This window comes from Eptatretus burgeri, chromosome 10 (genome assembly GCF_056783735.1).
Source record: "Eptatretus burgeri isolate ZD-2024b chromosome 10, Ebu_testis_v1, whole genome shotgun sequence".
Lineage (NCBI taxonomy): Eukaryota > Metazoa > Chordata > Myxini > Myxiniformes > Myxinidae > Eptatretus > Eptatretus burgeri.
In genome coordinates, this window is record NC_140970.1 from 24,383,878 (window position 1) to 24,406,841 (window position 22,964).

The 22,964-nt window shown below is 42.2% G+C and overlaps 1 protein-coding gene and 1 long non-coding RNA gene across 4 annotated transcripts in view; one reads left to right on the plus strand and one right to left on the minus strand.

Annotated features, from left to right (window-relative positions):
- LOC147018103 (uncharacterized) overlaps nt 1-19,782 on the minus strand; it is a 55,350-nt gene extending 35,568 nt beyond the window's left edge. Inside the window, exons 1-2 of the long non-coding RNA XR_015062284.1 lie at nt 19,634-19,782; nt 19,211-19,345 (exon numbers count right to left, since the gene is read on the minus strand). This is a non-coding gene — a long non-coding RNA (uncharacterized LOC147018103). The remainder of the gene's footprint in view (nt 1-19,210; nt 19,346-19,633) is intronic.
- CCDC22 (CCC complex scaffolding subunit CCDC22) overlaps nt 1-22,964 on the plus strand; it is a 92,035-nt gene that overhangs the window by 41,469 nt on the left and 27,602 nt on the right. For all 3 annotated transcript variants that reach the window (XM_085897454.1, XM_085897455.1, XM_085897456.1), the window contains 7 exons: nt 1,971-2,071; nt 2,251-2,338; nt 2,578-2,747; nt 2,918-3,133; nt 3,449-3,520; nt 9,116-9,235; nt 14,709-14,828. In XM_085897454.1, the coding sequence (XP_085753580.1) occupies nt 1,971-2,071; nt 2,251-2,338; nt 2,578-2,747; nt 2,918-3,133; nt 3,449-3,520; nt 9,116-9,235; nt 14,709-14,828 (887 nt within the window). The remainder of the gene's footprint in view (nt 1-1,970; nt 2,072-2,250; nt 2,339-2,577; nt 2,748-2,917; nt 3,134-3,448; nt 3,521-9,115; nt 9,236-14,708; nt 14,829-22,964) is intronic.

The following is a 22,964-nucleotide window of genomic DNA, read 5'->3' on the forward strand; positions in this document are numbered from 1 at the left end:
TTCAAAAATCTTCTTCTCGAGACCCACCAGTCAGAAAGCTACCAAATTTGGGTTACAACATTCGGACAGGGTCCTGATGTTAAAATGTGTAGGTCATGCCAATCACTTGAATAGAAGTGTGTCAAAATGGAGGACTTAGTCAATTTTTTGGGAAAATCACATTAAATTCCTTCAAAAATCTTCCTCTCCAGACCCACCAGTGAGAATGCTACCAAATTTGTTTTACAACATTAGGCCAGGACCCAGATAAGCTACAGGATCCAGTGGTCCAATTTTTTTTTGTTACATAATACAAGCATGAACTGGAATATAATAAGGTCTTTTTTATCAAGGCTCATAGAAGAGCTGCACATACATTGAGGTGTAGATATCTCAATAGATTTCTAAATCTATATCGCAATATTTTGCAGCTCTTCCCTGAGTCTTTTGCTCACCTGTTTAATACACATTGGTCCGCTAAAGGTTGTAGGTCAAGACAATCACATTGGAGTGGGAGGGGAAACAAGTAGACTTGCTTGGCGTGTTTGGTATTTTCTTCTGAACACATAATTCAAAATTCCATGATGTTAGGATTGCAGGTTCAAATCCCGGATATACTAACACGATGTTGATTTTTTTTTCATTCTTTATTAGTGTCTTTTTAATTAATGTAAAAGTGCACTAAGGTATCCTCATGTCCCTGTCCTTCATATGACATTTGTACAAGCTTGTCCATGAGCCTTAGAAGTGATGGAAAAAGGGAAAAAGGGGGGCACACAGACAAAATTGGCGAGGCACCAACAGACCGGACATTTCAGGGATAGACAGGAGAATAGAACAGAAGGAAACAAGTGGACAAGGGGTGCAAAAAAATCAGATCGATGGAGATGATGACCAGAAGGTACTGGATAGAGCACATACCTCCGCCAGACTCAACAGTTTACGTTTTGTATCCCACTGGTAGGCCGGATCTGTATCTGGACCTGAACCAAAATCTAATCAGCTTGTTCTTGTCACAAACCTGAGCTGCAATGTCTGGTGTTGGCTTAATGGTTAGGGTGGTGAGCTTGGGATCCTAGGATCCTCAGTTCAAATCCTCCTCAGCCTTTGAATTAATATCAGATGGGGTTGACTTTGCCTGTCATCCTTCCAAGGTCGGCAAAATGAGTGCCAGCTTGCTGGTATCCTGTGTCCGAGTGGCGACCCGTCCAGTATTGTGACCAGTAGCCAAGGAGACTGCTTAGACAGCACCAACGCTCTGCACAGAGTATGGTCCCAATGGATGGATGGATGGATGGATGGATGGATGGACCCAAGCTGCCCACCAAGTTTCGACCTAATCTATCTGCAACTGTTTGAGATATCATGGTATATATTGATTTTGGCCCTTTCTCTCAATGATGAAGACTCGCTTTCAAAATTCCAGTGTCCAGATCCAGATCTTCAACAAAATTGAATCTATTCGTTCTGGTCACACACCCAACTTCTCCAAAGTTTCATCCGAATCTATACATAACTTTTTGAGATATCCTACTCACAAACAAACAGACAAACAAACAGGGGTGAAAACATAACGTCCGTCCACCTTCCGTGATTGAGGTAATTAAAAACTTTTCCAGCACGCCCCAATCCAAGCCACGAGTCCTCTGGATGCTCTCGGAATGAGACGCAGAAAGAAACGTAACATTAGATACAGGAAAAGGCTGTTTTACCCTGTTTTCCTGTTATGCAAAACACTTTTCACTCTTTTGTACACAGACATTCTCGAGCAATTTGATAAAGCGACAAACACTATCTGATCTGCTTGTATTATACAATAGCATCAAAAGGCATGTGGAAGTGTGCTGGAAATCATATTGTGTGTTTGCATTGCTGTTTTATCCCTCCCCCTCCTCTTGGCCATATCATGTACTCTGACCTTTATTGCTTGTGCTGTAGATTTAATAAGAAGTACAGCAAGCTATTTACCCCAGTTCATGTGTTGCCAACAGGTAAATTGGCGGTTCTGCAAGCCTCTATTGCTGCCAGAATTCGTGAAGAGCTGTCTGCTCCCTGGGTGCCTCCCTTTTGTCGCCCGTTGCTGAATTCATGGGTACTAATAAATAAATAAAAATAAGGAATGGTTTTCTCATTTTGTATTGTGGAAGGACCGAAGATATTCACAGGAAAAAGAATGTTTTAAGCATCGCATTTCATTTGTTTGCTTCATTGTTGAATATCAGTAATTTTCTCCCCAAATCATTAATCATTTCTCCCATTTGCTTTCAACAGCAACGTCCAGGTCTCGCATGCCCCTTTCGCACTGTCCCTCTTTCCGTGCCTGGTGACATTACTGATCCTATGGTTCACATCACTCCAGGTAAACAATAAGACAAGATGAACACTAAAGGGAACTGGGCGAGTGGGATGAACTGAGAATTAAAGGAATGAGATTGAGAGATGCAACTTTGAGGATAAGATTTTGGGGCAGGTGCTGCCTTAGCCAAATGCTGCTGTTGGTGGTTAGGCAAACTGTAATCCAGCCAATGCACTGCACACAGTGAGACAGCATTTAAACACACATTTATTATACCATGCATGCATGTATTGTTGTAACAGAGGAACGGCGCTACTGGGAAGGTCATCTGAAGCTCGCAGCATTCCAAGTCACTGGTGTAGGTTCACTCATCATGTCTATCCTACAGCGGAATGCCAATGAGGTGGCAACTGCTGCAGCCTGGGAGACTGAGTGGAGCACTCAAGGTCTTCCATCACATCTCTCAGCAGATGTGAGTTTTTGTTGTTGCTGGACAAGCATGGGAGGTATTTATGTTTTCATTTATTTTTTGGTAAATACCACATTCATGCCTGGGGCCTGACTACTTCGTTAATATGGCCATACGACAGATTCTTCACCGTGCAGGTAGCAATGATTGGAATCTGATATTTTCCTCTGCAGGAATTCCGGGAAAGAAAGAAAGAGGGGCTGCAGAAACGTGTTTTTGAGCAGATGAGACTGGCGGTATCCAAGGCCAACCAGATGACAGCGCAACAGCAAACACTCGTCAATGAAGATCTTCAGCAGATCCTACAGAGTTTTGGGACAGAATCGGGTTCTGAGGAGTTGCTGAAAGGGTCTCGCTTCACCCATACTGAGAAGTTGGTTTTTCAGAAGGTGTGGTGGGAGTAGTTTTGAGTTTTGATTGCCTTCACAAACATTGTTTTCCATATGTATAAAAAAAATTGAGTCCAGGTAACTTGTGAAGACCAATTCATTTACTCACATGTGGTGTTTACTTGATGTTCAATAAATGGTAGTTATGAGTATTGTGTCATTGTGAGCATTTTGTGTGCCATCGTTTGAAACTATAGTGGTGGGTTAATTGAAGTAGTAAATATTTCCATTGCCAATGTGTTTTGTTAATAAAACTGCCATTTGATGCTGACTTGTCCAGTTTCCCTTTACCACCATTTTGCTTTGGCTCCACAGGAGCCTGATAAGCAAGAAAGGCAACTGCCTCGCCCATCCGAGCCTGTAATCACAAGTAAAGAGGAACAGCAGGTGTGTTTATTACTTATAATTCTTTCATTGCTTCCTGGTTACCTTCATAGTTAGTACCTTAGTCAACCAGATTCGGTGGCCTAATGGTTAGACTGTCCGCTCTGAGTCTGGGAGGTCTGTGGTTCAAACCCTTGCCGAGTCATGTCAAAGACTTTAAAAAAGGATACGTGCTGCTTCCTTCCTTGGCACTAAGCATTTGAAAAGGGCAGAATATGCACAAACAACAATAGGTTGGTAATAATAACGTAGGCATTGATGGGCAAAATAGCCTCCTCCTGCATCTAAGTTCCTTGCAGAGGAAGTCAGATTATAATAATAATAATTATTATTATTATTATTAGTGGTATCTTATTGGGGGTGAGCACCATAACGTATATTGCTTTCAATAATTTTGTTTGGGGAGTTATTAGGGCTTCAAGCAAGTGCTGAAGCCCTATTGAATTCGTTAGTATTATTATTATTAGGGCTTCAAGCAAGTGCTGAAGCCCTATTGAATTCGTTCGTATTATTAGGGCTTCAAGCAAGTGCTGAAGCCCTATTGAATTCGTTAGTATTATTATTATTATTATTAACGGCGTTTTTATGTTCTACTGACCGATTTTGTGGCGGATCTGGAGGGAAAACTGTCGGATGAAATTCAACGAAACTTTACAGGATTGTTACTCACCACCTGAAGTTTATACTATGAGACATTTGATGACGAAGGTCACGTGGTATGGCGGCCATATTGGATTTTATCCAAAACCTAAAAACATCTTCTTCTCCAGAAGGGATAATCAGACAGCCTCAATCTTTTGCACACATTTGCTAAGTAGCTTGGGAATGTAAAGTTGTTAATTTGGTTGAAATCGTTATTTAATTTATATGATTTTAAATGATGCCGATTCGCCTCATTAAATATGCAAAATATGCAAATGAGAGTTGAAAAAATTTAATGACAGATTTAGATAGTACATAAACAGGGGACTCCCAATATATTTATATGATGTCTGTATTTGACCCCAGTGAGCCCCCAGCGCCCCAAAGTTGAAAATGACCCATTTTTGAAATGTCATAAAATGAAAACAACGCTTGGAGTAAATTCAATGAAACTTATCAATTTAATTACTCTCCACCTGCAGTTTATACTTTAAAAATTTTGATGACGTAGGTCACGTGGTCTGGCGGCCATATTGGATTTTATCCAAAACCTAAAAACATCTTCTTCTCCAGAAGGGATAATCTGACAGCCTCAATCTTTTGCACACATTTGCTAAGTTCGATGTTAATGTGAATTTGTTAATTTCGTCGAAATCGTTAAATAATTAATATGATTTAAAATGATGCCGATTCGCCTCATTAAATATGCAAAATATGCAAATGAGAGTTGAAAAAATGTAATGACAAATTTAGATAGCACATAAACAAGGGACTCCAAATATATTTATACTATGTCTGTATTTGACCCCAGTGAGCCCCCAGAGCCCCCCAAAGTTGAAAATGACCCATTTTTAAAATGTCATAAAATGAAAACAACGCTTAGAGTAAATTCAATGAAACTTATCCATTTAATTAATCTCCACCTGAAGTTTATACTTTAAAAATTTTGATGACGTGGGTCATGTGGTATGGCAGCCATATTGGATTTTCTCCAAAACCTAAAAACATCTTCTTCTCCAGAAGGGCTAATCTGACAGCCTCAATCTTTTGCACACATTTGCTAAGTTCCATGCTAATGTTAATTTGTTAATTTGGTCGAAATCGTTATTTAATTTATATGATTTTAAATGATGCCGATTTGCCTCATTAAATATGCAAATGAGAGTTGAAAAAATTTAATGACAAATTTAGATAGCACATAAACAGGGGACTCCCAATATATTTATACGATGTCTGTATTTGCCCCCAGTGAGCCTCCAGTGCCCCCCAAAGTTGAAAATGGCCCATTTTTGAAATGTCATAAAATAAAAACAACGCTTGGATGAAATTCAATGAAACTTATCCATTGAATAACTCTCCACCTGAAGTTTATACTTTGAAAATTTTGATGACGTAGGTCACGTGGTATGGCGGCCATATTGGATTTTCTGCAAAACCTAAAAACATCTTCTTCTCCAGAAGGGATAATACGACAGCCTTAAACTTTTGCACACATTTGCGAGGTTCCATTGCAATGTTAAGTTGTTAATTTCGTCGAAATCGTTGCATAATTTATATGATTAAAATGATGCCGATTCGCCTCATTAAATATGCCAAATATGCAAATGAGAGTTGAAAAAATTTAATGACAGATTCTGATAGGCCTTGAAGAGGGGACTCCAAATATGTTTACGCTATGTCTGTATTTTACCCCAGTGAGGCCCCAGAGCCCCCCAAAGTTTAGAATCACCCATTTTTGACATGTCGTAAAATGAAAACCAAAGAAGATAGACAAAAAGTGACCACAAATTCTGGAAGATATTTTAACGTTCTACAAGTTCGCCATTTACATTAATATGCAAATGTGGAGTTATTGGACTTTTTTGAGGACTTGAAAATTTGTCCAGCCTCGATTTGTCCAACGTGAAGTTTCTTTCTCTATCATGTATTGCTATGGGCTTTTCAATCCTTCATTGATATAACTTGAGGGACCCCGTAGCTGGGCCACATTGCAGACTTGAACTAACTTTCTAACTCGGAAAACCCATATCATGTGACAGGGTGATGGTGTTGAAATTTGTTAAAATGGAGGCACGCCTTGAAGCCCGGGATTACTGGTTTACCAGTTTTAATTATTAGGGCTTCAAGCAAGTGCTGAAGCCCTATTGAATTCGTTCGTATTATTAGGGCTTCAAGCAAGTGCTGAAGCCCTATTGAAATCGTTAGTATTATTATTATTATTATTAACGGCGTTTTTATGTTCTACTGACCGATTTTGTGGCGGATCTGGAGGGAAAACTGTCGGATGAAATTCAACGAAACTTAACAGGATTATTACTCACCACCTGAAGTTTATACTATGAAACATTTGATGACGAAGGTCACGTGGTATGGCGGCCATATTGGATTTTATCCAAAACCTAAAAACATCTTCTTCTCCAGAAGGGATAATCAGACAGCCTCAATCTTTTGCACACATTTGCTAAGTAGCTTGGGAATGTAAAGTTGTTAATTTGGTTGAAATCGTTATTTAATTTATATGATTTTAAATGATGCCGATTCGCCTCATTAAATATGCAAAATATGCAAATGAGAGTTGAAAAAATTTAATGACATATTTAGATAGTACATAAAGAGGGGACTCCCAATGTATTTACACGATGTCTGTATTTGACCCCAGTGAGCCCCCAGCGCCCCCCAAAGTTGAAAATGACCCATTTTTTAAATGTCATAAAATGAAAACAACGCTTGGATGAAATTCAATGAAACTTATCAGTTTAATTACTCTCCACCTGAAGTTTATATTTTGAAAATTTTGATGACGTAGGTCACGTGGTCTGGCGGCCATATTGGATTTTCTCCAAAACCTAAAAACATCTTCTTCTCCAGAAGGGGTAATACGACAGCCTCAAACTTTTGCACACATTTGCAAGGTTCCATTGCAATGTTAAGTTGTTAATTTCGTCGAAATCGTTACATAATTTATATGATTAAAATGATGCCGATTTGCCTCATTAAATATACCAAATATGCAAATGAGAGTTTAAAAAATTTAATGACAGATTCTGATAGGCCTTGAAGAGGGGACTCCAAATATGTTTACGCTATGTCTGTATTTTACCCCAGTGAGGCCCCAGAGCCCCCCAAAGTTTAAAATCACCCATTTTTGACATGTCGTAAAATGAAAACCAAAGAAGATAGACAAAAAGTGACCACAAATTCTGGAAGATATTTTCACGTTCTACAAGTTCGCCATTTACATTAATATGCAAATGTGGAGTTATTGGACTTTTTTGGGGACTTGAAAATTTGTCCAGCCTCGATTTGTCCAATGTGAAGTTTCTTTCTCTATCATGTATTGCTCTGGGCTTTTCAATCCTTCATTGATATAACTTGAGGGACCCCGTAGCTGGACCCCATTGTAGACTTGAACTAACTTTATAACTCGGAAAACCCACATCATGTGACAGGGTGATGGTGTTGAAATTTGTTAAAATGGAGGCACGCCTTGAAGCCCGGGATTACTGGTTTACCAGTTTTAATTTTATTTTATTTTGAAATTCTCCTTTACATCAAATTTGCTTTCACTTTATTTTCTTTCATTGTCTTGCTTTAAAATTTTATTTTTTGAAGATTTATATCCGATCGTAATGACTTCAATTCCGAGTGATGAAGGATCCAATTTTCTGGTGAAAGAGTTCATTCATTCACTAAATTCCAGCGATAATGGTCCAAATGATGGCCTTGCATCCAATCGGTAAACCATCAGAGTAAGAAGGCATTGTGCACGGAAAGTACTGCTTTTATTTGGGATCAATTTAAAATGGATTTGTCTACAAGAACCCAGGCTGTGTATGATAAAAAAAATCTCTTGTGGAGCTGCTGTGTCTTTGGGCTTTTGCAAATGTTTGTAAGAATTTTACATCTCATCCTTCATATATGCACATGCGAACCATATTTGTTTTGCTCATCTGCCATGTCCACCTAATTCCTTTCACTCTTATCTCAAGCTTTCACTCTTAAAAATATAAATATTTCTTGTCTTTCTTTTTATCCATCTCATTTCCCCACCCCACCCCCCTCACCCCCACTCTTTTTTCCCCTACCTCCTCTATCACCCCCGTTCACTTATTTTATCTTTTTATTTGAACAATGTACTGTGAGAGGCTGATAGGTTGTCCTAGAGGTACACACACTCCCTTCTAAGCTGTCTACCATGAGTTTGAATTCCAACACAGCTATAAACTGTCATCCTGCTGTTTCACAGTCAGGCTGAATCATCAATGTGTGCGCCGTCCTTCGGGCGGACATTAAACTGGGTGTCCCATCAGTTCGCATTCGTTGGTGAATGTTAAAGATCCCACAGTGTCTTTCGCGAAGAGTAGGGAGCTATCGTCAGCACCCTGGCCAAATTCCAGATTCCTGATTCCTGCCCTACTTCCTGTGTCGAAGTATCAACCCGTCCAGAATTTTAACATGAGCCATAGAAACTGTTTCGGCAGCACCGACACTGTATAGATCGAGCATGGTTCATGATCTGGATGTAATATATGTGTGTGTGTGTGTGTGTGTGTGTGTGTGTGTGTGTGTGTGTGTGTGTGTGTGTGTGTGTGTGTGTGTGTGTGTGTGTGTGTGTGTGTGTGTGTGTGTGTGAGAGAGAGAGAGAGAGACAGATCAAAGCATCATGTTTTATTCGTTCAGATAGGCATGATAAACATGCAACCCATTTGTAGTTTTGAAGTTTTACAGTATTTACATTCTGGATTTGCACCACAGATGAATTTGAGTGCTCCTTCCATCCAATGTGTTTCATGTAATCTGGTAAACCTTGTCTGTCTTATGGTGTGTTTAAAATTGCATTATTACATCGAGGGACTGCAGTCCATTAGCAGTACATAGATCTTTCTCCCAATGTCTTCCTCCTCCAAGTGCTGTGACCTATTTAATAAAAAGAAAATAAACATGGTCTGTTCACAGGCTGCAGAAAAGCTGCGAGAAGAGGAAGTGGCAGAGTTAAGGCAGAAACTGGATGAGCTGACCATGAAGGCTGAAAGTCTGAAAGAGGATTCCAAATGTTTACAGGCTGGCATTGCCCAGGTAAGTGAAATGCACTTTTTCCTTTCATGTTTTTGAGTAAACTACAATCAGTCTTTACCATTGAACCTTGATTCACCACATCATTCGTCCTGTCATTCCTGGTTGGTGTCGTAATTTCAGTGCTTGTCTCGGGACACTCTTTCCAAGTTCATTTTCCTTTTATCCATTGCCTTGGCATCTGTGTTCTTCATGCATTCCTTTATGAGCCAGAAGCACTAAACATTTCACAAATTCCTGCCCTGACTTCCTGTGTCATGAATGTAGATCATCATGAATGTAGATCAACTTGATTGGACATGTACAGTTTTGTGCTAAACCTTGTACTATCTCAGTACTTTTTTTGTTTCAGCCATCCCTTCTGGGAATGCAAAATTGCAATATAGTTTTGTCCGAGCAATTGGTTGGTTGAGAATCATCGTCTTGGAATAAAAAAATATATTTTGGTGGAAATTATTTCACCGCTCCTTTTTCAATGAGCTGATTTGTTTAACCCAAATCATCTCAGGTTCCAAAACTGTCATGTACCTTATATCTCAGGAAAGGAACTTTTTGAAAATGTCACAGTAATTGCTGATATTTCTTGCTGGAGCGACTCCCCTCTCTATTTGACACTTCTTGACTGTGAATCGTATTGTTGTTCTCTCAAGATTACCAATTTAGTGCTTAATTGTTATTTGGATTCTTCTTCTTTTTTCTGTATAATTCCTACAAAGGCCTGCTATTTCCTCAAGCATGAATAATAGCCGACCAACAAGATGGTTGTATTGCAAAGACAATGCTTTTTCCAGAGCTGATTGTTTGGGCAGCGTTTCTGAAAACCATCTTGGGAGAGGCAGTGGGGTTGTGAGTCCCTCACTCAACATTCCACTGTTTAAATCTGTTCATAAACAAGCAATTAAGTTTATGGCTTTGAAAGTCCTGGAAGGCAAATCCCAACTGAAGGCAACCTCAGATCATTCCACAAAACACGCAACAAGTATTTGTCCACTTTCAAGAGAGCCAGAAAACAACACATGTTGTATCTCAAGAATAAGCTTACAACCTTGTCTCCCTCCCCTAAAACCTGGTGTTGCCTTGTCAAGTCTGTCTCTGGTGTATGCTCCCCTTCCATCCCTTCCCTCACTTCAAATGACACCACAGCCGACTGCTCATGAGAAGGCAAAATGCCTCAATTCTGAGTTGTCTTCAAAATTTTGTGTCCCTAACCCCTCTATCTCTCTGTACCCACCCTTCCCAGTCATACACAGCTGCTCCTGGATTCTGTGTCTTTTGCACCTGAAAAGGTGGAAACATTTCTGGCAACACTCGACCTTGACTCCACAACTGGACCAGATGGCAACAGCTCACGTGTCCTAAAAGAACCTGCTCTGCTGCTCTTGCACTTCCTCTCTCTGCCCTTTTCACCCTGTCATTTACGCAAGATCGTCTTCCATATGCTTGGAAATCAGCCAACATCACAGCATTACATAAAAAGGTGCAAAAACGGATCCCCTCAATGACAGACCAATTAGCTTGCTTCCAATCATCAGCAAGGTAATGGAATCCATCATTGCAGTTGACATTAAATCATTCGTTTTTCTCCAACAGCCTCATTTCAGATCATCAATTCGGATTCAGACCTAGTCACTCTACCTTGGATATGCTTCTTCTACTTTCCCAACAATGGTGGAGGGCCTCAATATCAGCGATGAGGCGAGGGGCATTTCTCTGGACAAATCTCGAGCTTTTGATGCAGTCTGGCATCCTGCCCTGCTCTCCAAACTGTCTGCCTATGGAATCCAAAGCCAACTCCACTCTTGCATTACTGACTTCCTCTACTGTTGTAGCCAATGTGTGACTCTCACTGGAATCCTTTCTTCTCCTCTCCCTGTCAAGGCTGGAGTACCACAACGTAGTTTTCTCAGCCTCATGGTATTCCTAATATTCATCAAAGCTTTCACTGACTCTCTGGAATATCCTCTTTATCTCTTTGCTGATGACTCCACTCTCTGCTGTGACATCTATCAATCTGCTGACAGACAGGCAGCAGCCTCTTTCCTCTCCTCGGACCTTGACAAAATCACAATCTGGTGAAACACATAGAACATGTCTTTAAATCCTGATAAATCCCATGCACTCACTCTCTCTCTCTCCGAAACAACTGTACTGCAAATCCTTCCATCGACTTTCTCAACAATCCTCTCAAAAAGGTTCAGTCTTCAAACTCTTGGGTCTTGCTCTCAGCCATGATCTCTCTTGGGCAAGCCACATTTCAAAGTTGGCCTCCAAAGCCGGACACCAACTGGGCATCCTCCATTGTGCAAGGTCCTTTCTTGGCACACCTGAGCTCCTTTCCACTTACAAGGCTTTCATCTGCAGCTCAATGGAGTACTGCTCCCCCCTCTGGGCTGGCTCCCCTGACTCACATGTTGCTCAGCAGAACACCGTGGAAACAAAGGCCTTCCATATCATTAGAATCTCTCATGACGAAGCTAAGTCTATTGGCATATCACTTCGCTATCGTCAACAGGTCGGTAGTCTCTCTGTCTTCTTGCACCTCATTTCAGGATTTGCACCCTCTGCCCTCTCCGTGCTTTGTCTCCCCCCCCCCCACCAATGTATCTGCAGGATGCACGTGGTCCACCAGCACATGGACATCCTTGCGAATCTGCCTAAATCCAGAACCCCTGCTCACCTCCACTCATTTATTCCTCTTCTTTTTTTTCCTGCAATGGAATATTTTTCCATACTCTATTCAATCTCATTCTTCCCTCCAGGTCTTCAATACGGCTGTTCACCACCATCTCAATTAATCCCCCATCTAAAGTCATGATCTTTTCTACACCCGTTAAACCGCCTCCCACTGCTCACCTTCCCAAAGATTTGGCTTACATATCCATATTTCCACCCTTTGCATTCTCCCCCACCTTCCCAACCCCCCACAATCGCTACTTGCATACCTTTTTTGTCTGTCTCCGTCTACTTTCTCCCTCATCCCTGCTGCTGGTGTTTCCTCTTTCTCCTGATGTTACCTTTGTTGTGTTGTTTCCTGATTTGTTCTGTCATAGCTCTTCCACGAGCCTATAGCATGTATTGGAAAAAAAAAAGTCTAAACAACCGACAATTAAGTCTATGGCACGTCATCGCAAATCCCCACACTTCCCACTTAAAGCAAAGTTTTAAAGATGGCAAAAAGTTCCACTTGGAATGACCTAATATGACTTGGGCATAAACCGTGGTTCAAATCCAATTTTTTTTTTACATATTTCATGTGCCTCTCAAAGTTATTGCATCGACAAAGTTTCGTTTGAAAATGTGCTTGTAATTGCATTTTCTAGTTTTTGACCCCACTACACGGCCCTAGAGGACGGGACCAAAAATGACACTGATCTCGCACCTTCTTGCCATGTGGTGATCATAACGACCAAGTTTGGATTTCTGCACAACCATTTCAGAGGGGGTATCATGACAGAGACGGACAGACAGAGCTGAATACAATACCCCCCTTCTTGTTTTTTAAACGTGTGGGGGTACAATACCCGACCCCATAATATAACATTAAGAATGCATCTTTTGAAGGTGTATCTTTTCTTTTAGCCACCCTTATCTATGTCAACCTTACCCCTCTAGGTGGGCTGAGTAGGAAGTTTTGATGGCCAAGTAGGTATAATGGGATGGCCAATGTGACTCGGCCAAGTAGCTTCAATGCCCAAGAAGGGCTGTTGCTAAAACAAACTGTCATACTTTGGACACATCTTGCATGCAGAAAACAAAAGTCTGAAGAAGTGAACAATGCTGCACACCTGTCAACGCTCATGTTTTTGCCATGAGACTCACGACTTTCTGTTGAAAGTGGTGACGTTCTCACATTCTTGCTGTAAATGGTCACACTTTTTTTTTTTTTTAATTTCTCGGCACCAAAAAATATTTCCAACTTTATCGCATTGCGACTGGTTTAACTGATGTTGTTATATCCTTGAATACCGACTTAAATGCGATTGCTTCTCGTCGTTCCGCACTTCCTATATGAGAGACTGAGTACGATTGGTCAATTATCGATGACCATCCTGATCCAATGAAATGTTTCATTACTGTGGATGGGTTCATTTTTCATGTGAAATCGGCACAAAATACTGGGAAATACAATCAATATGCTGAAATAATACTTCTTAATTAAGGACGATGATTGTTGTCATTCCTGAATAGCATTTGATCTGTTGATGGAAATAAAATATGTTTTGGTTGTTCATGTTGTTCGTTCATTTCTTTTAGTCCATGCAGTGGAGTAAACAGTAACAACATTACAGAAAAACCTATCTTCTGACTGAAAAAAAAGGATGAATTTGGCACGAGAATGCAGGAAAGTGCATCTTAGACACACCAGAAAGCAAACATTTTCTTGGGGGGGGGGCATGCCCCCAGACCCCCGAGATTTTTGGGGGGTGCTTTTCACCCTCAATCCTCGGTCACTTCACGACTTTTCTGGAGACATTTTACATTCTCACACTTTTTTTATAACTTGGGATTGACAGGTCTGAATGCTGGGTATGTTTTAGGCAAGAAGAAGGAGGGGCAGACCATGTATGTGTTGGATGGATGGATGGAGTAAAGGCTGCAACCAAGATGTCTCTGCCAAAGCTTTGGGAAGCAGAGCAGGATATGGATGTTTTGAGAAAACTGATCATGAATGTCACCAGAAGTCAGACACAACTTGACAGAACTAGATAAGTAGACAGGTAAAATATTGACGCTCTTCATCCCAGGACGCCTCTTGCTTCTTCAGATACTAACGTGGAGCACCAACTGACCTGCTGTTGCAGGATGTACTTACTTTCTTGATATCCAAACTTTAGTTATATGTTGTGGGACACCATCAAATGTAAACTATTGTTCACAAAATCCATTGGAATGCAATTTGAAAATGAAAGAAATGGATGGATGCTCTGTGGTGGTGAATGGACGATGTTCTTAGATACTGCTATTCACCCTTTATTCGAACATTTATTTGTAGAGTTGAAAAAGAGGTGCATGGGCTTTGGCGCACTTCCTTCCTCCCACTCCAAACAAACTTGAAGACACTTAATTAGGCAGAGGCTTGAGTAAGGTGACTGACCTGCTTGCTAGCAAAATGTGATAAAACAAAAATGAGCATTTTCATGAAAGTAGATTTGCTATTCACTGACACACGATTCATCGGAAGATTTTCAGATATTCTGTCATACTTCAATCAGTTTTATGGTAAGATGTGATATGTCTGTCACAATTCATTATTTGACAGAGTGTGCCAAAACATGATTGAAATTTACCTTCAACAAATTGTCACAATATCTGAAAGAGGATTTTTTAATATAACTCTATAAACAAAAGCTTCAATGCCAATTGAGTTGTAGTCAGTGTTGTACAGATGCCCACACCTCTCTCGTTCCACAAAAAAACACAAACGCGCGTCCGTTGTGCTTTGACTGGACATGGTTTATGTGTGTGTGCTCCACAGGTATCGCAGGAATTTGGGGAGAGTGAAGAGCAACTGACAGAGCAGCGGGAGGTGGCACGCGTCCGACAGCGAACCCTATCACTGCTTCCTGATGCAGGCAACAGCATCGCAAAACTACACGTGAGTATGTTCACTGTAATTATCTCTGCTGTTATTTATATTATTTTTTTATTATTATACGAGCGGATACCACCCATCGCTTCGCTGCCGGTAATACAAAATGAGAGAGGGAGAAAAATATGGGGGAAGAGGGAAAGACAGGTGGGGGAGAGTGAAGAGGTGGAGGGAAAAGGAGAGAGAGGAGGGAGAGGGAGCGAGGAGGGGTGGGGGAAGGAAAGACAGCATGAGGTGAGAGGAAGGGAAGGCAGACGTGCGGTGGAGCGTTAATTACGATTCATTCTGTCTCATCAAAATGATTCTGCATGCAATAACAGTGAAGATGCAAACAAAATAATGTCTGAAATCCATTTTCTCTCGGTCATACTATAAGCACGGCCAGGAGACTAACTCCTGTCCAAACACAAACACCGCCCGGACGCGCCCGGAGACAAACACCGCCCGGACGCGCCCGGAGACAAACACCGCCCAGACGCGCCCGGAGACAAACACCACCCAGACATAACCACTATCCAGATATGTCCAGACAGACAGACAGACAGACAGACAGAGAGGGGAGAGTGAGAGAGGAGATGTGGGAGGAGGTTTCTGTCCTGTATTGGGAGGGGGTAGAGCAAAGATGGGACAAAGAGAAACAGATGGAGAGAGAGAGAGGTGGGGGTAGGGGAGTTAGCAGAAATAATATGTTATGCTTTATGAACAACACACACACACACACACACACACACACACACACACACACACACACACACACACACACACACACACACACACACACACACACACACACACACACACACACACACACACACACACACACGTGCTTGGCCAAAATCGGGAATTGGCAGGTTGGAGTTAGTGTGATTACCAACTACAGTATTTACTGAATACAACCCAGAAACCTTGAATAGCTGTCACCGAAAAACAACGTTGCATTTTTATGGACGTTTCAGGGATATGTTCACAAATGTTATTCTTGATAAACAGCTGCGTGTGACGGGTGGAAAAAAGAATTTGTCTCGGTAATTTAGAAAACACGTTAATAAGGCAAACAGTTTGGAAATCGGGTGTTATTTCACAACACGCTATGAATGACGAAGCACGAACCACTCGCTCAGGGTGACGGAGCACGAACCACTCGCTCAGGGTGACGGAGCACGAACCACTCGCTCAGGGTGACGGAGCACGAACCACTCGCTCAGGGTGACGGAGCACGAACCACTCGCTCAGGGTGACGGAGCACGAACCACTCGCTCAGGGTGATGGAGCACGAACCACTCGCTCAGGGTGACGGAGCACGAACCACTCGCTCAGGGTGACGGAGCACGAACCACTCGCTCAGGGTGACGGAGCACGAACCACTCGCTCAGGGTGACGGAGCACGAACCACTCGCTCAGGGTGACTGAGCACGAACCACTCGCTCAGGGTGACTGAGCACGAACCACTCGCTCAGGGTGACGGAGCACGAACCACTCACTCAGGGTGACTGAGCACGAACCACTCGCTCAGGGTGACGGAGCACGAACCACTCGCTCAGGGAGACGTTTGGGACATGTAAAGATAGGTGTGGCATAATTATGTATTGTAAGGTGACTTGTATTTATGATTAACTTTTCAGCACCTGCAAACCATCTTGTATTAGTTGTGGCCTAACTGAAATTATCATTGCCTTGCCACAAGGAACACTGATGTCTGCATTTGGAGATTTTGATTTTAACACTTTATTTCGATGGTGATGAGCAGACCCAAGCACATGTTTTATGTGGACGCCAAGGATTAGTGATCCCCTTTTATGATACTTGTGAGTATTTCAAATAATTATTCATCTGCACACACACTTTGCAGATATATGTGCATGGTCAAGTATTAAGGATCTTTTATGGGGTATGGGGTCATGTTCCATGGATCTGGTATTTCCTTCTGTCCCACATTCCAATTATGTTTCTACCCTCGACCCCACCCCAAACTCCTTGGTGGTTGAGCCTGTGCCCCGGACAGCCAGCTTCTCATAACCCAGTTCTGTGAGCCAAAATCAGAATACTATTCGAAGTATACCAAAAATACCATTCGAAGTTATATAAAGCGGTGGCACAGGAAAACAAAGCGTCAGCAAACAGAGAGAGGGAGTCGGTTCAGGTGATCTCTACCAAGGTCTCAGAGAGCAGCACATGAGCACAGTCATTGTTTTCAACCAGTGAAAGGAATCTCAGAGAAACAGTGATTAGGGAGAGTAGGATAATGACTGGGATCCTAAAAGAAGCACTGGTATGTCGGTTCCTCCTCTTCTTTCATATGCAACATGTGGCTGTGAGTAGCATCGATGTATGCGGCACGCGGATGTATCCCTGATGCAATGCCCTCTTCAAGTTGGGGTGCCGACCTTTGTGAGTTATTAATTTGGTATTTAACCAGGGTGCCGGCGATTCTTTCACCTACTCCTCACATAGGACACGGTGGGTTGTTTAACATCCACCAAATAATGCTAGAAGACTGGACGCCCAGTTTACTGTCCATCCGAGACACAGCATTGATGCATCGCCCTGTCTGCGAGACACCAGAATGACAGTTTATAGCTTAGCCGAGATTCAAACTCAGGATAGACTGCCCAGACGCGAGTGTACATACGTATAGGCTATACTGCCAGCCCGGAGATCAGTTCCTCCAGCAAGCATCCTTATTGCAAGCCAGCTTGTCCAATCTGTGTCTGATGTGCTGACTGCATGGTCCTCAGCTTCACCATCACTGCCAACATAGACGTGCCATTCCCTCCTCATCTCCTCATTTGTCTCCGCTCACTGTTTATTTATTTTCCTTTTCCATGCTCCTAACTAAATCTTGTGTGTACAGATCTTTTTCATGACTCAACATCATTGTTAGCTCTGCCACCGAAGGTGGAAGGAGGTTATGTTTTCACCCCTTTCTGTCTGTCTGTTTGTGTGCACGATATCTCAAAAAGTTGTGGATGTATTCAGATGAAACCTTGTGGACCAGTTGGGTGTGTGACAAGGACAAATCGATTAGATTTTGGTGAATATCCAAATGATCCGGATCCGGATGTGAGAATTATTTAATTTTCAAAGTGGTTCTTCACCATTGAGAGATGGGGCCAAAAACCGTATGTAGCCTGATATCTCAAAAATGTATTGGGCCCAATATGTTCTCATGGATCAAGCATTGCGTGGCAGAGGTATGCGCTCCACTGAGTGCCCTTCTAGTTTAGAGTGTGTTCTTTGTGTTGTCTTCTGTGGAAGCACATTGTATTTGCGCCTTGTATCCTCTGGAAATAATTTACGTATAATCCCCATACGTTTTGAAGAAAAGTCTGTACGTACGGAACTCCTCCTCCATGGTTTGAGTGAGAAAATTGAAACTTTGGTGAATGACTGCACTGGTGGTGAGGATTGTGCTGCTAATTTCAAAATTTTGATCGTGCCCTTGTGACCCCCAGAGCAGTGACCTACTTTTCAACGCACGACCGACATTGGTCCATATCTTCAAGCTTATTTGACCGATTTCACTCCGACTTGGCACACTGGTGCAGACTGACATGATCTACGACTAACTTTTGATTGGACAATGGACAATCATGACCTATTTTTTACACTCCAGTGATCTGTATGTCTGAAATGTGTCATAACTCCTGCTATACAGTTTCAGCTTGAAAATTGAAACTTTGTTGAATGACTGCACTGGTAATGAGGATAGTACTGTGTGTTTTTTTTAACTTTGATGGGGGTGTGAAGGTATGTGGTAGCACACTCTTGACTTTTTCTCGTTTATATTGTTACAGCCATGGGTTTCGGTTCTATTATGAGGGGATATCCTCGGTTCTCCTCGGACTTACCGTGCCTGAGACTGCCGAGCATGAATAGCTTTGTCGCGGTGGGTTGCTAGGCATCCGCGAATGCCAATTAGTCAATCACTTGGTCCAGTATCCTCTGTCTAATTTCCATTTAACTGGAGTTCACGCGGTCTCCTGATCGAGGGACGCGCCCTTGGCTATTTACTTAACTTATATTAATTACATCTTAACTGGGGCGGCCGAGAAACCACGAGTTTGTACCGGACTTGGATGAAAGCCAACTCATAGGGGAACTGTAACCTCCCAGACTAACCGAGGTGTGGACAGCACTGGACCCGTGGGGAAAAGACATTTTTCCAAACACAGACAGATTGGAAATGAAGTTCAACAAAAGGGGATTTATTATTTTCAGGACAGTGTAAAATGCGAAGATGCGGTGATGTGCAGCATTTTAATACACCAGCAAGCAATCAAAAAGGGGAAATGCGGTTTAAAAAAAAATGTACAGAAGGATAATGGTTGCAAGCAATTGAGAGTGCAAGTGAGTGCAGGAAAGAAAAATGGACAAGAAGCAAAACTTACCTTGAATCCTTACTTCCGACGTGGGTACCCAATCAGACCAACCATGTAAGGAGAAAATAAGGGTAGAGAGAGAGGATTAGGTCATCAGCCTCTTTGCTCACCAGGCAGGACAGTCATGCCTCCACGACACGAACGCTAAATGGAGAGGTCAAAAGGAGGAGTACTGGTGATGTCTAAAGGTGCTTGATCATAGAGGTGCAGTGAGTGCTTGTAGTGCATGTGGTGAAAGAGGAAACTGAAAGTGCGTATCAATGGTGGTGCCCTTAAAAGGACAGTTGGTGGCAGTAAAGCCCATTGTTGAGCTCCTGCATTCAAGTAGAACGATATGTTATGAAAGCAAAGAAAATAATGCATGAGATAAATAGTCTATTGTGTGAGAATCTAAAGAGTGTGTATGCGTGGCTTGGCTTCAGCCCTAATTACTGTGGTCACTCCGTCCGCCCAACGCTCCGGTTTCCCAGGTCTGACCCGCCAATGTGAGCGCCACCGTTCGAGCCCCGATCGTTCTCTTGTGAAGAAGCCCCACAAAGCAAACACAAGACAAGCACCGGCGCCTACATCGACGCAGGACCAAACCCAAAAACCAACGCACAGTGCAGTGGCCCTTCTACCCTTTTTATAATCGTTCAGCGAGGGCGGGGTCTAAAGTTGGATCATAGCAGCCTCTTGGGAGTAATATCAGCTGCTGATTGGTGCATCACTGCTTTATCCCCACCCACACCATATCTCCATGACGATTCCTGCCCAGTTGGTTGCTCAACCATAGCATGTGATGGAGCCTCCGTGATCAACATAGGTGGGGACAGGGAGGCGTTACAGGCACGGGGGCAAACGCTGGAAGCTTGTAATTGCTTGTAGGAGCGATTGGAGCAATTATTTAGCAACAGGATGCTAATGGCCAATTAGTGCCTGTTGTCCTGAAGTTTTGATCAGACGGAACCCAAACGAGCAAAAAGAAAAGATGAAATCATGAGGAGGAACCTGGATAGCATTCGCATTTCATCTGCTACTCATCTACCCTCAAACCCATCCAGGCACAGCCAAGTGAGCCTTGTTCAAATAATGCTAAAACCCAGAACAAAAGATACTAGATTATCGCTCAAGGATGTGAGAAAGGGCTTTTACAGAAGATCCAGGTTGGAGTAGAGGAAGTAAAGGAACAGCTAGAAAATCTAAGAGAAGATAAGACTCCGGGTCCAGATAATATGCACCCGAGAGTATTGATGGAGGTGGCTGAGCAGGTAAGTGAGATATTCACGGATATTTTCAATAGTTCCCTGAAGTCAGGACAGGTACCGGAGGATTGGAGAGGAGCAAATGTAACACCATTATTTAAGAAAGGATCCAGAGAAGAATTGGGAAACTATAGACCTGTTAGTTTGACTTTATTTGTGGGGAAGGTGTTGAGACATTAATTAAGGACCAGATGAGGAACCATTTAAATAAACACAAGCTAATTAAAGGTGTAGTCAGCATGGGTTTACCAAAGGTAGTTCCTATTTCACAAATCTTTTAGAGTTCTATGAAGCAGTGTCTGATTGGGTGGATGAGGGAAAGGCATTGGACATAGTATATCTAGACTTTAAGAAGGCATTTGATAAAGTACCACATTGGAGGTTGTTAGTTAGGGTGGGGGGCTTGTGGAGTGCCTGGTCAGGTAGCTAATTGGATTGCAAACTGGCTTAGTGGTAGGAAGCAAAGAGTGGCTGTGAGTGGGAGGATGTCTTGCTGGGAGGATGTAAGTAGTGGGGAACCTCAGGGATCAGTACTCAGACCATTACTATTCATTGTTTACATCAACGATTTGGATAATGGGGTAAAGAGTAAGCTTTCCAAATTTGCAGATGTGACAAAGCTTGGAGGTAAGGTGGATAGCAGAGGGGGTAGTGATCAGGTGCAGGAAAGTATTGATACTTGAATAGATTGGGCAAAAGATTGGCAGATGGAATTTAACCTGAGCAAGCGTAAGGTGTTGGGGATGGGGAAGAACAATGAAAATAGAGATTGCAGGATGCAAGGGGTAATTTTGGAGTGTGTCACACAGGAGAAGGATCTGGTGGTGGGAATAGATACAGGAGGTAAGCAGGTGGCACAGTACCAGGCAGCTTGAGGGTAAAGCAAATAGGGTGGTGGGTTGCATTCGGAGGGGGATCATTTATAAATCAAAAGAGGTGGTGTTAACATTGTACAGGAATTTAGTGAGGGCCACATCAAGAATATTGTGTGCAGTTTTAGTCACCACCGTTCCAGAAGGACATGGATGCCATAGAGAAGGTTCAACGCAGGGCTACGAGATTGATTCCGGGCCTAGCTCGACTCAGCTATGAGGAGCGGCTGAAGGAGACAGGGCTTTATGCAGTAGAATGGAGGCAGTTACGAGGAGATATGATAGAGGTGTTTAAGATAATGAAAACTAGACATAAAATAAGTGCAGATGAATTATTCAGCACAGTAGACAGTGATAGGACCAGCGACCATAGCCTGAGAGTAAAGAGGAGAGTTAAGATGGTGCTAAGGCAGAGGACTTTTACTAAGAGTAGTTAATGCATGGAATGGCCTCCCTGGAAAGGTCGTCACAGCAGAAAAAGTAGATAAGTTTAAATTGGAATTAGATAGGTACCTGGAAGTTATGGAGATAGAGGGGTAGAGGGATGTTCATAAGACTTTTAGGTAGTTTGAGCATTGATGGGTGATTGTGTGTGGAGTGCTGTTGGTGGAGGTCTTGTCAAGGGGTGTTCTGTGGTTGATGTGTGTTTTTAACCAAGCCTATGCCCCCTCCCCTGAGGGGAAGAAAAAATAACAAAAAAAGAAAATAATTATTTCATTAATTAAAAACTTTTTTTTGCATTTTCTTCCTTGGATCTTGTGTTGATAAATTAGTTTGGTGTTTGCGCAGGCATGGTGGACTGAATGGCCTCCACCTGTGTTAGATTTCCTTGTATTTCCTTGTACTTCCTTGTATAAAAACTTAAATAAATCTGTCTGTCAGACCATGTGTCCGATCAAGTTGAAATTTAAAACATGCATCCCCCATCACTACGAGATCACAACTGTGAAGTTTCACTTTGATTGATTAAAGCGGTTCCAGAGAAAACATTTAGTATTTTCTTAAATCAAATATGGCTGCCAAACCATGTGACCTATGACATCATAATTATCATTGAAACGTTCTTCATGAGTAGCCTCACCAATATTGAAAATTTATTCTCAATCTGGCAAGTGTTTGTGGAGAAAAACATGAAAGTTCTGTGCGGACAAACAAACAAGCAGTCAAAGACTGGTACTTACGAAATCGTCAACTTGACGTCTGACCTTGTCTAATAAAAGCTGTCTCTGGAGAAGGTAGCGGCGCAAACCAGAAGTTTCTACGATGATTCTGTACGAAACCATCAAAAATCGTAACGTCGACCAAAGCAAAAATCTCCATTTCTCCACGCAATTATTTTATATTTTTTATCAGTCACAAAACCGTAATATTCGGCCATCCACCAACAATCTTTACATAATCCGACGGCTTAGCGAGTCAGGCATGCGACGATAACCTTTATTGGGATAAAAAAATGACTTTCAAACACCATATTTATCGAAAACACCGTCAGCGCGCACACGCAAAACCTGTACGTGATCAACGCCGCCTCTGCTCAAGTGCACTGCACCACGTGACGGCCCGTGACGCGCGAGTGAAATATTTTTTATACAATCTTAAAACGTCTCCAAAACATCCGATTTTTACCAGAATTTCGACAACCGAGTT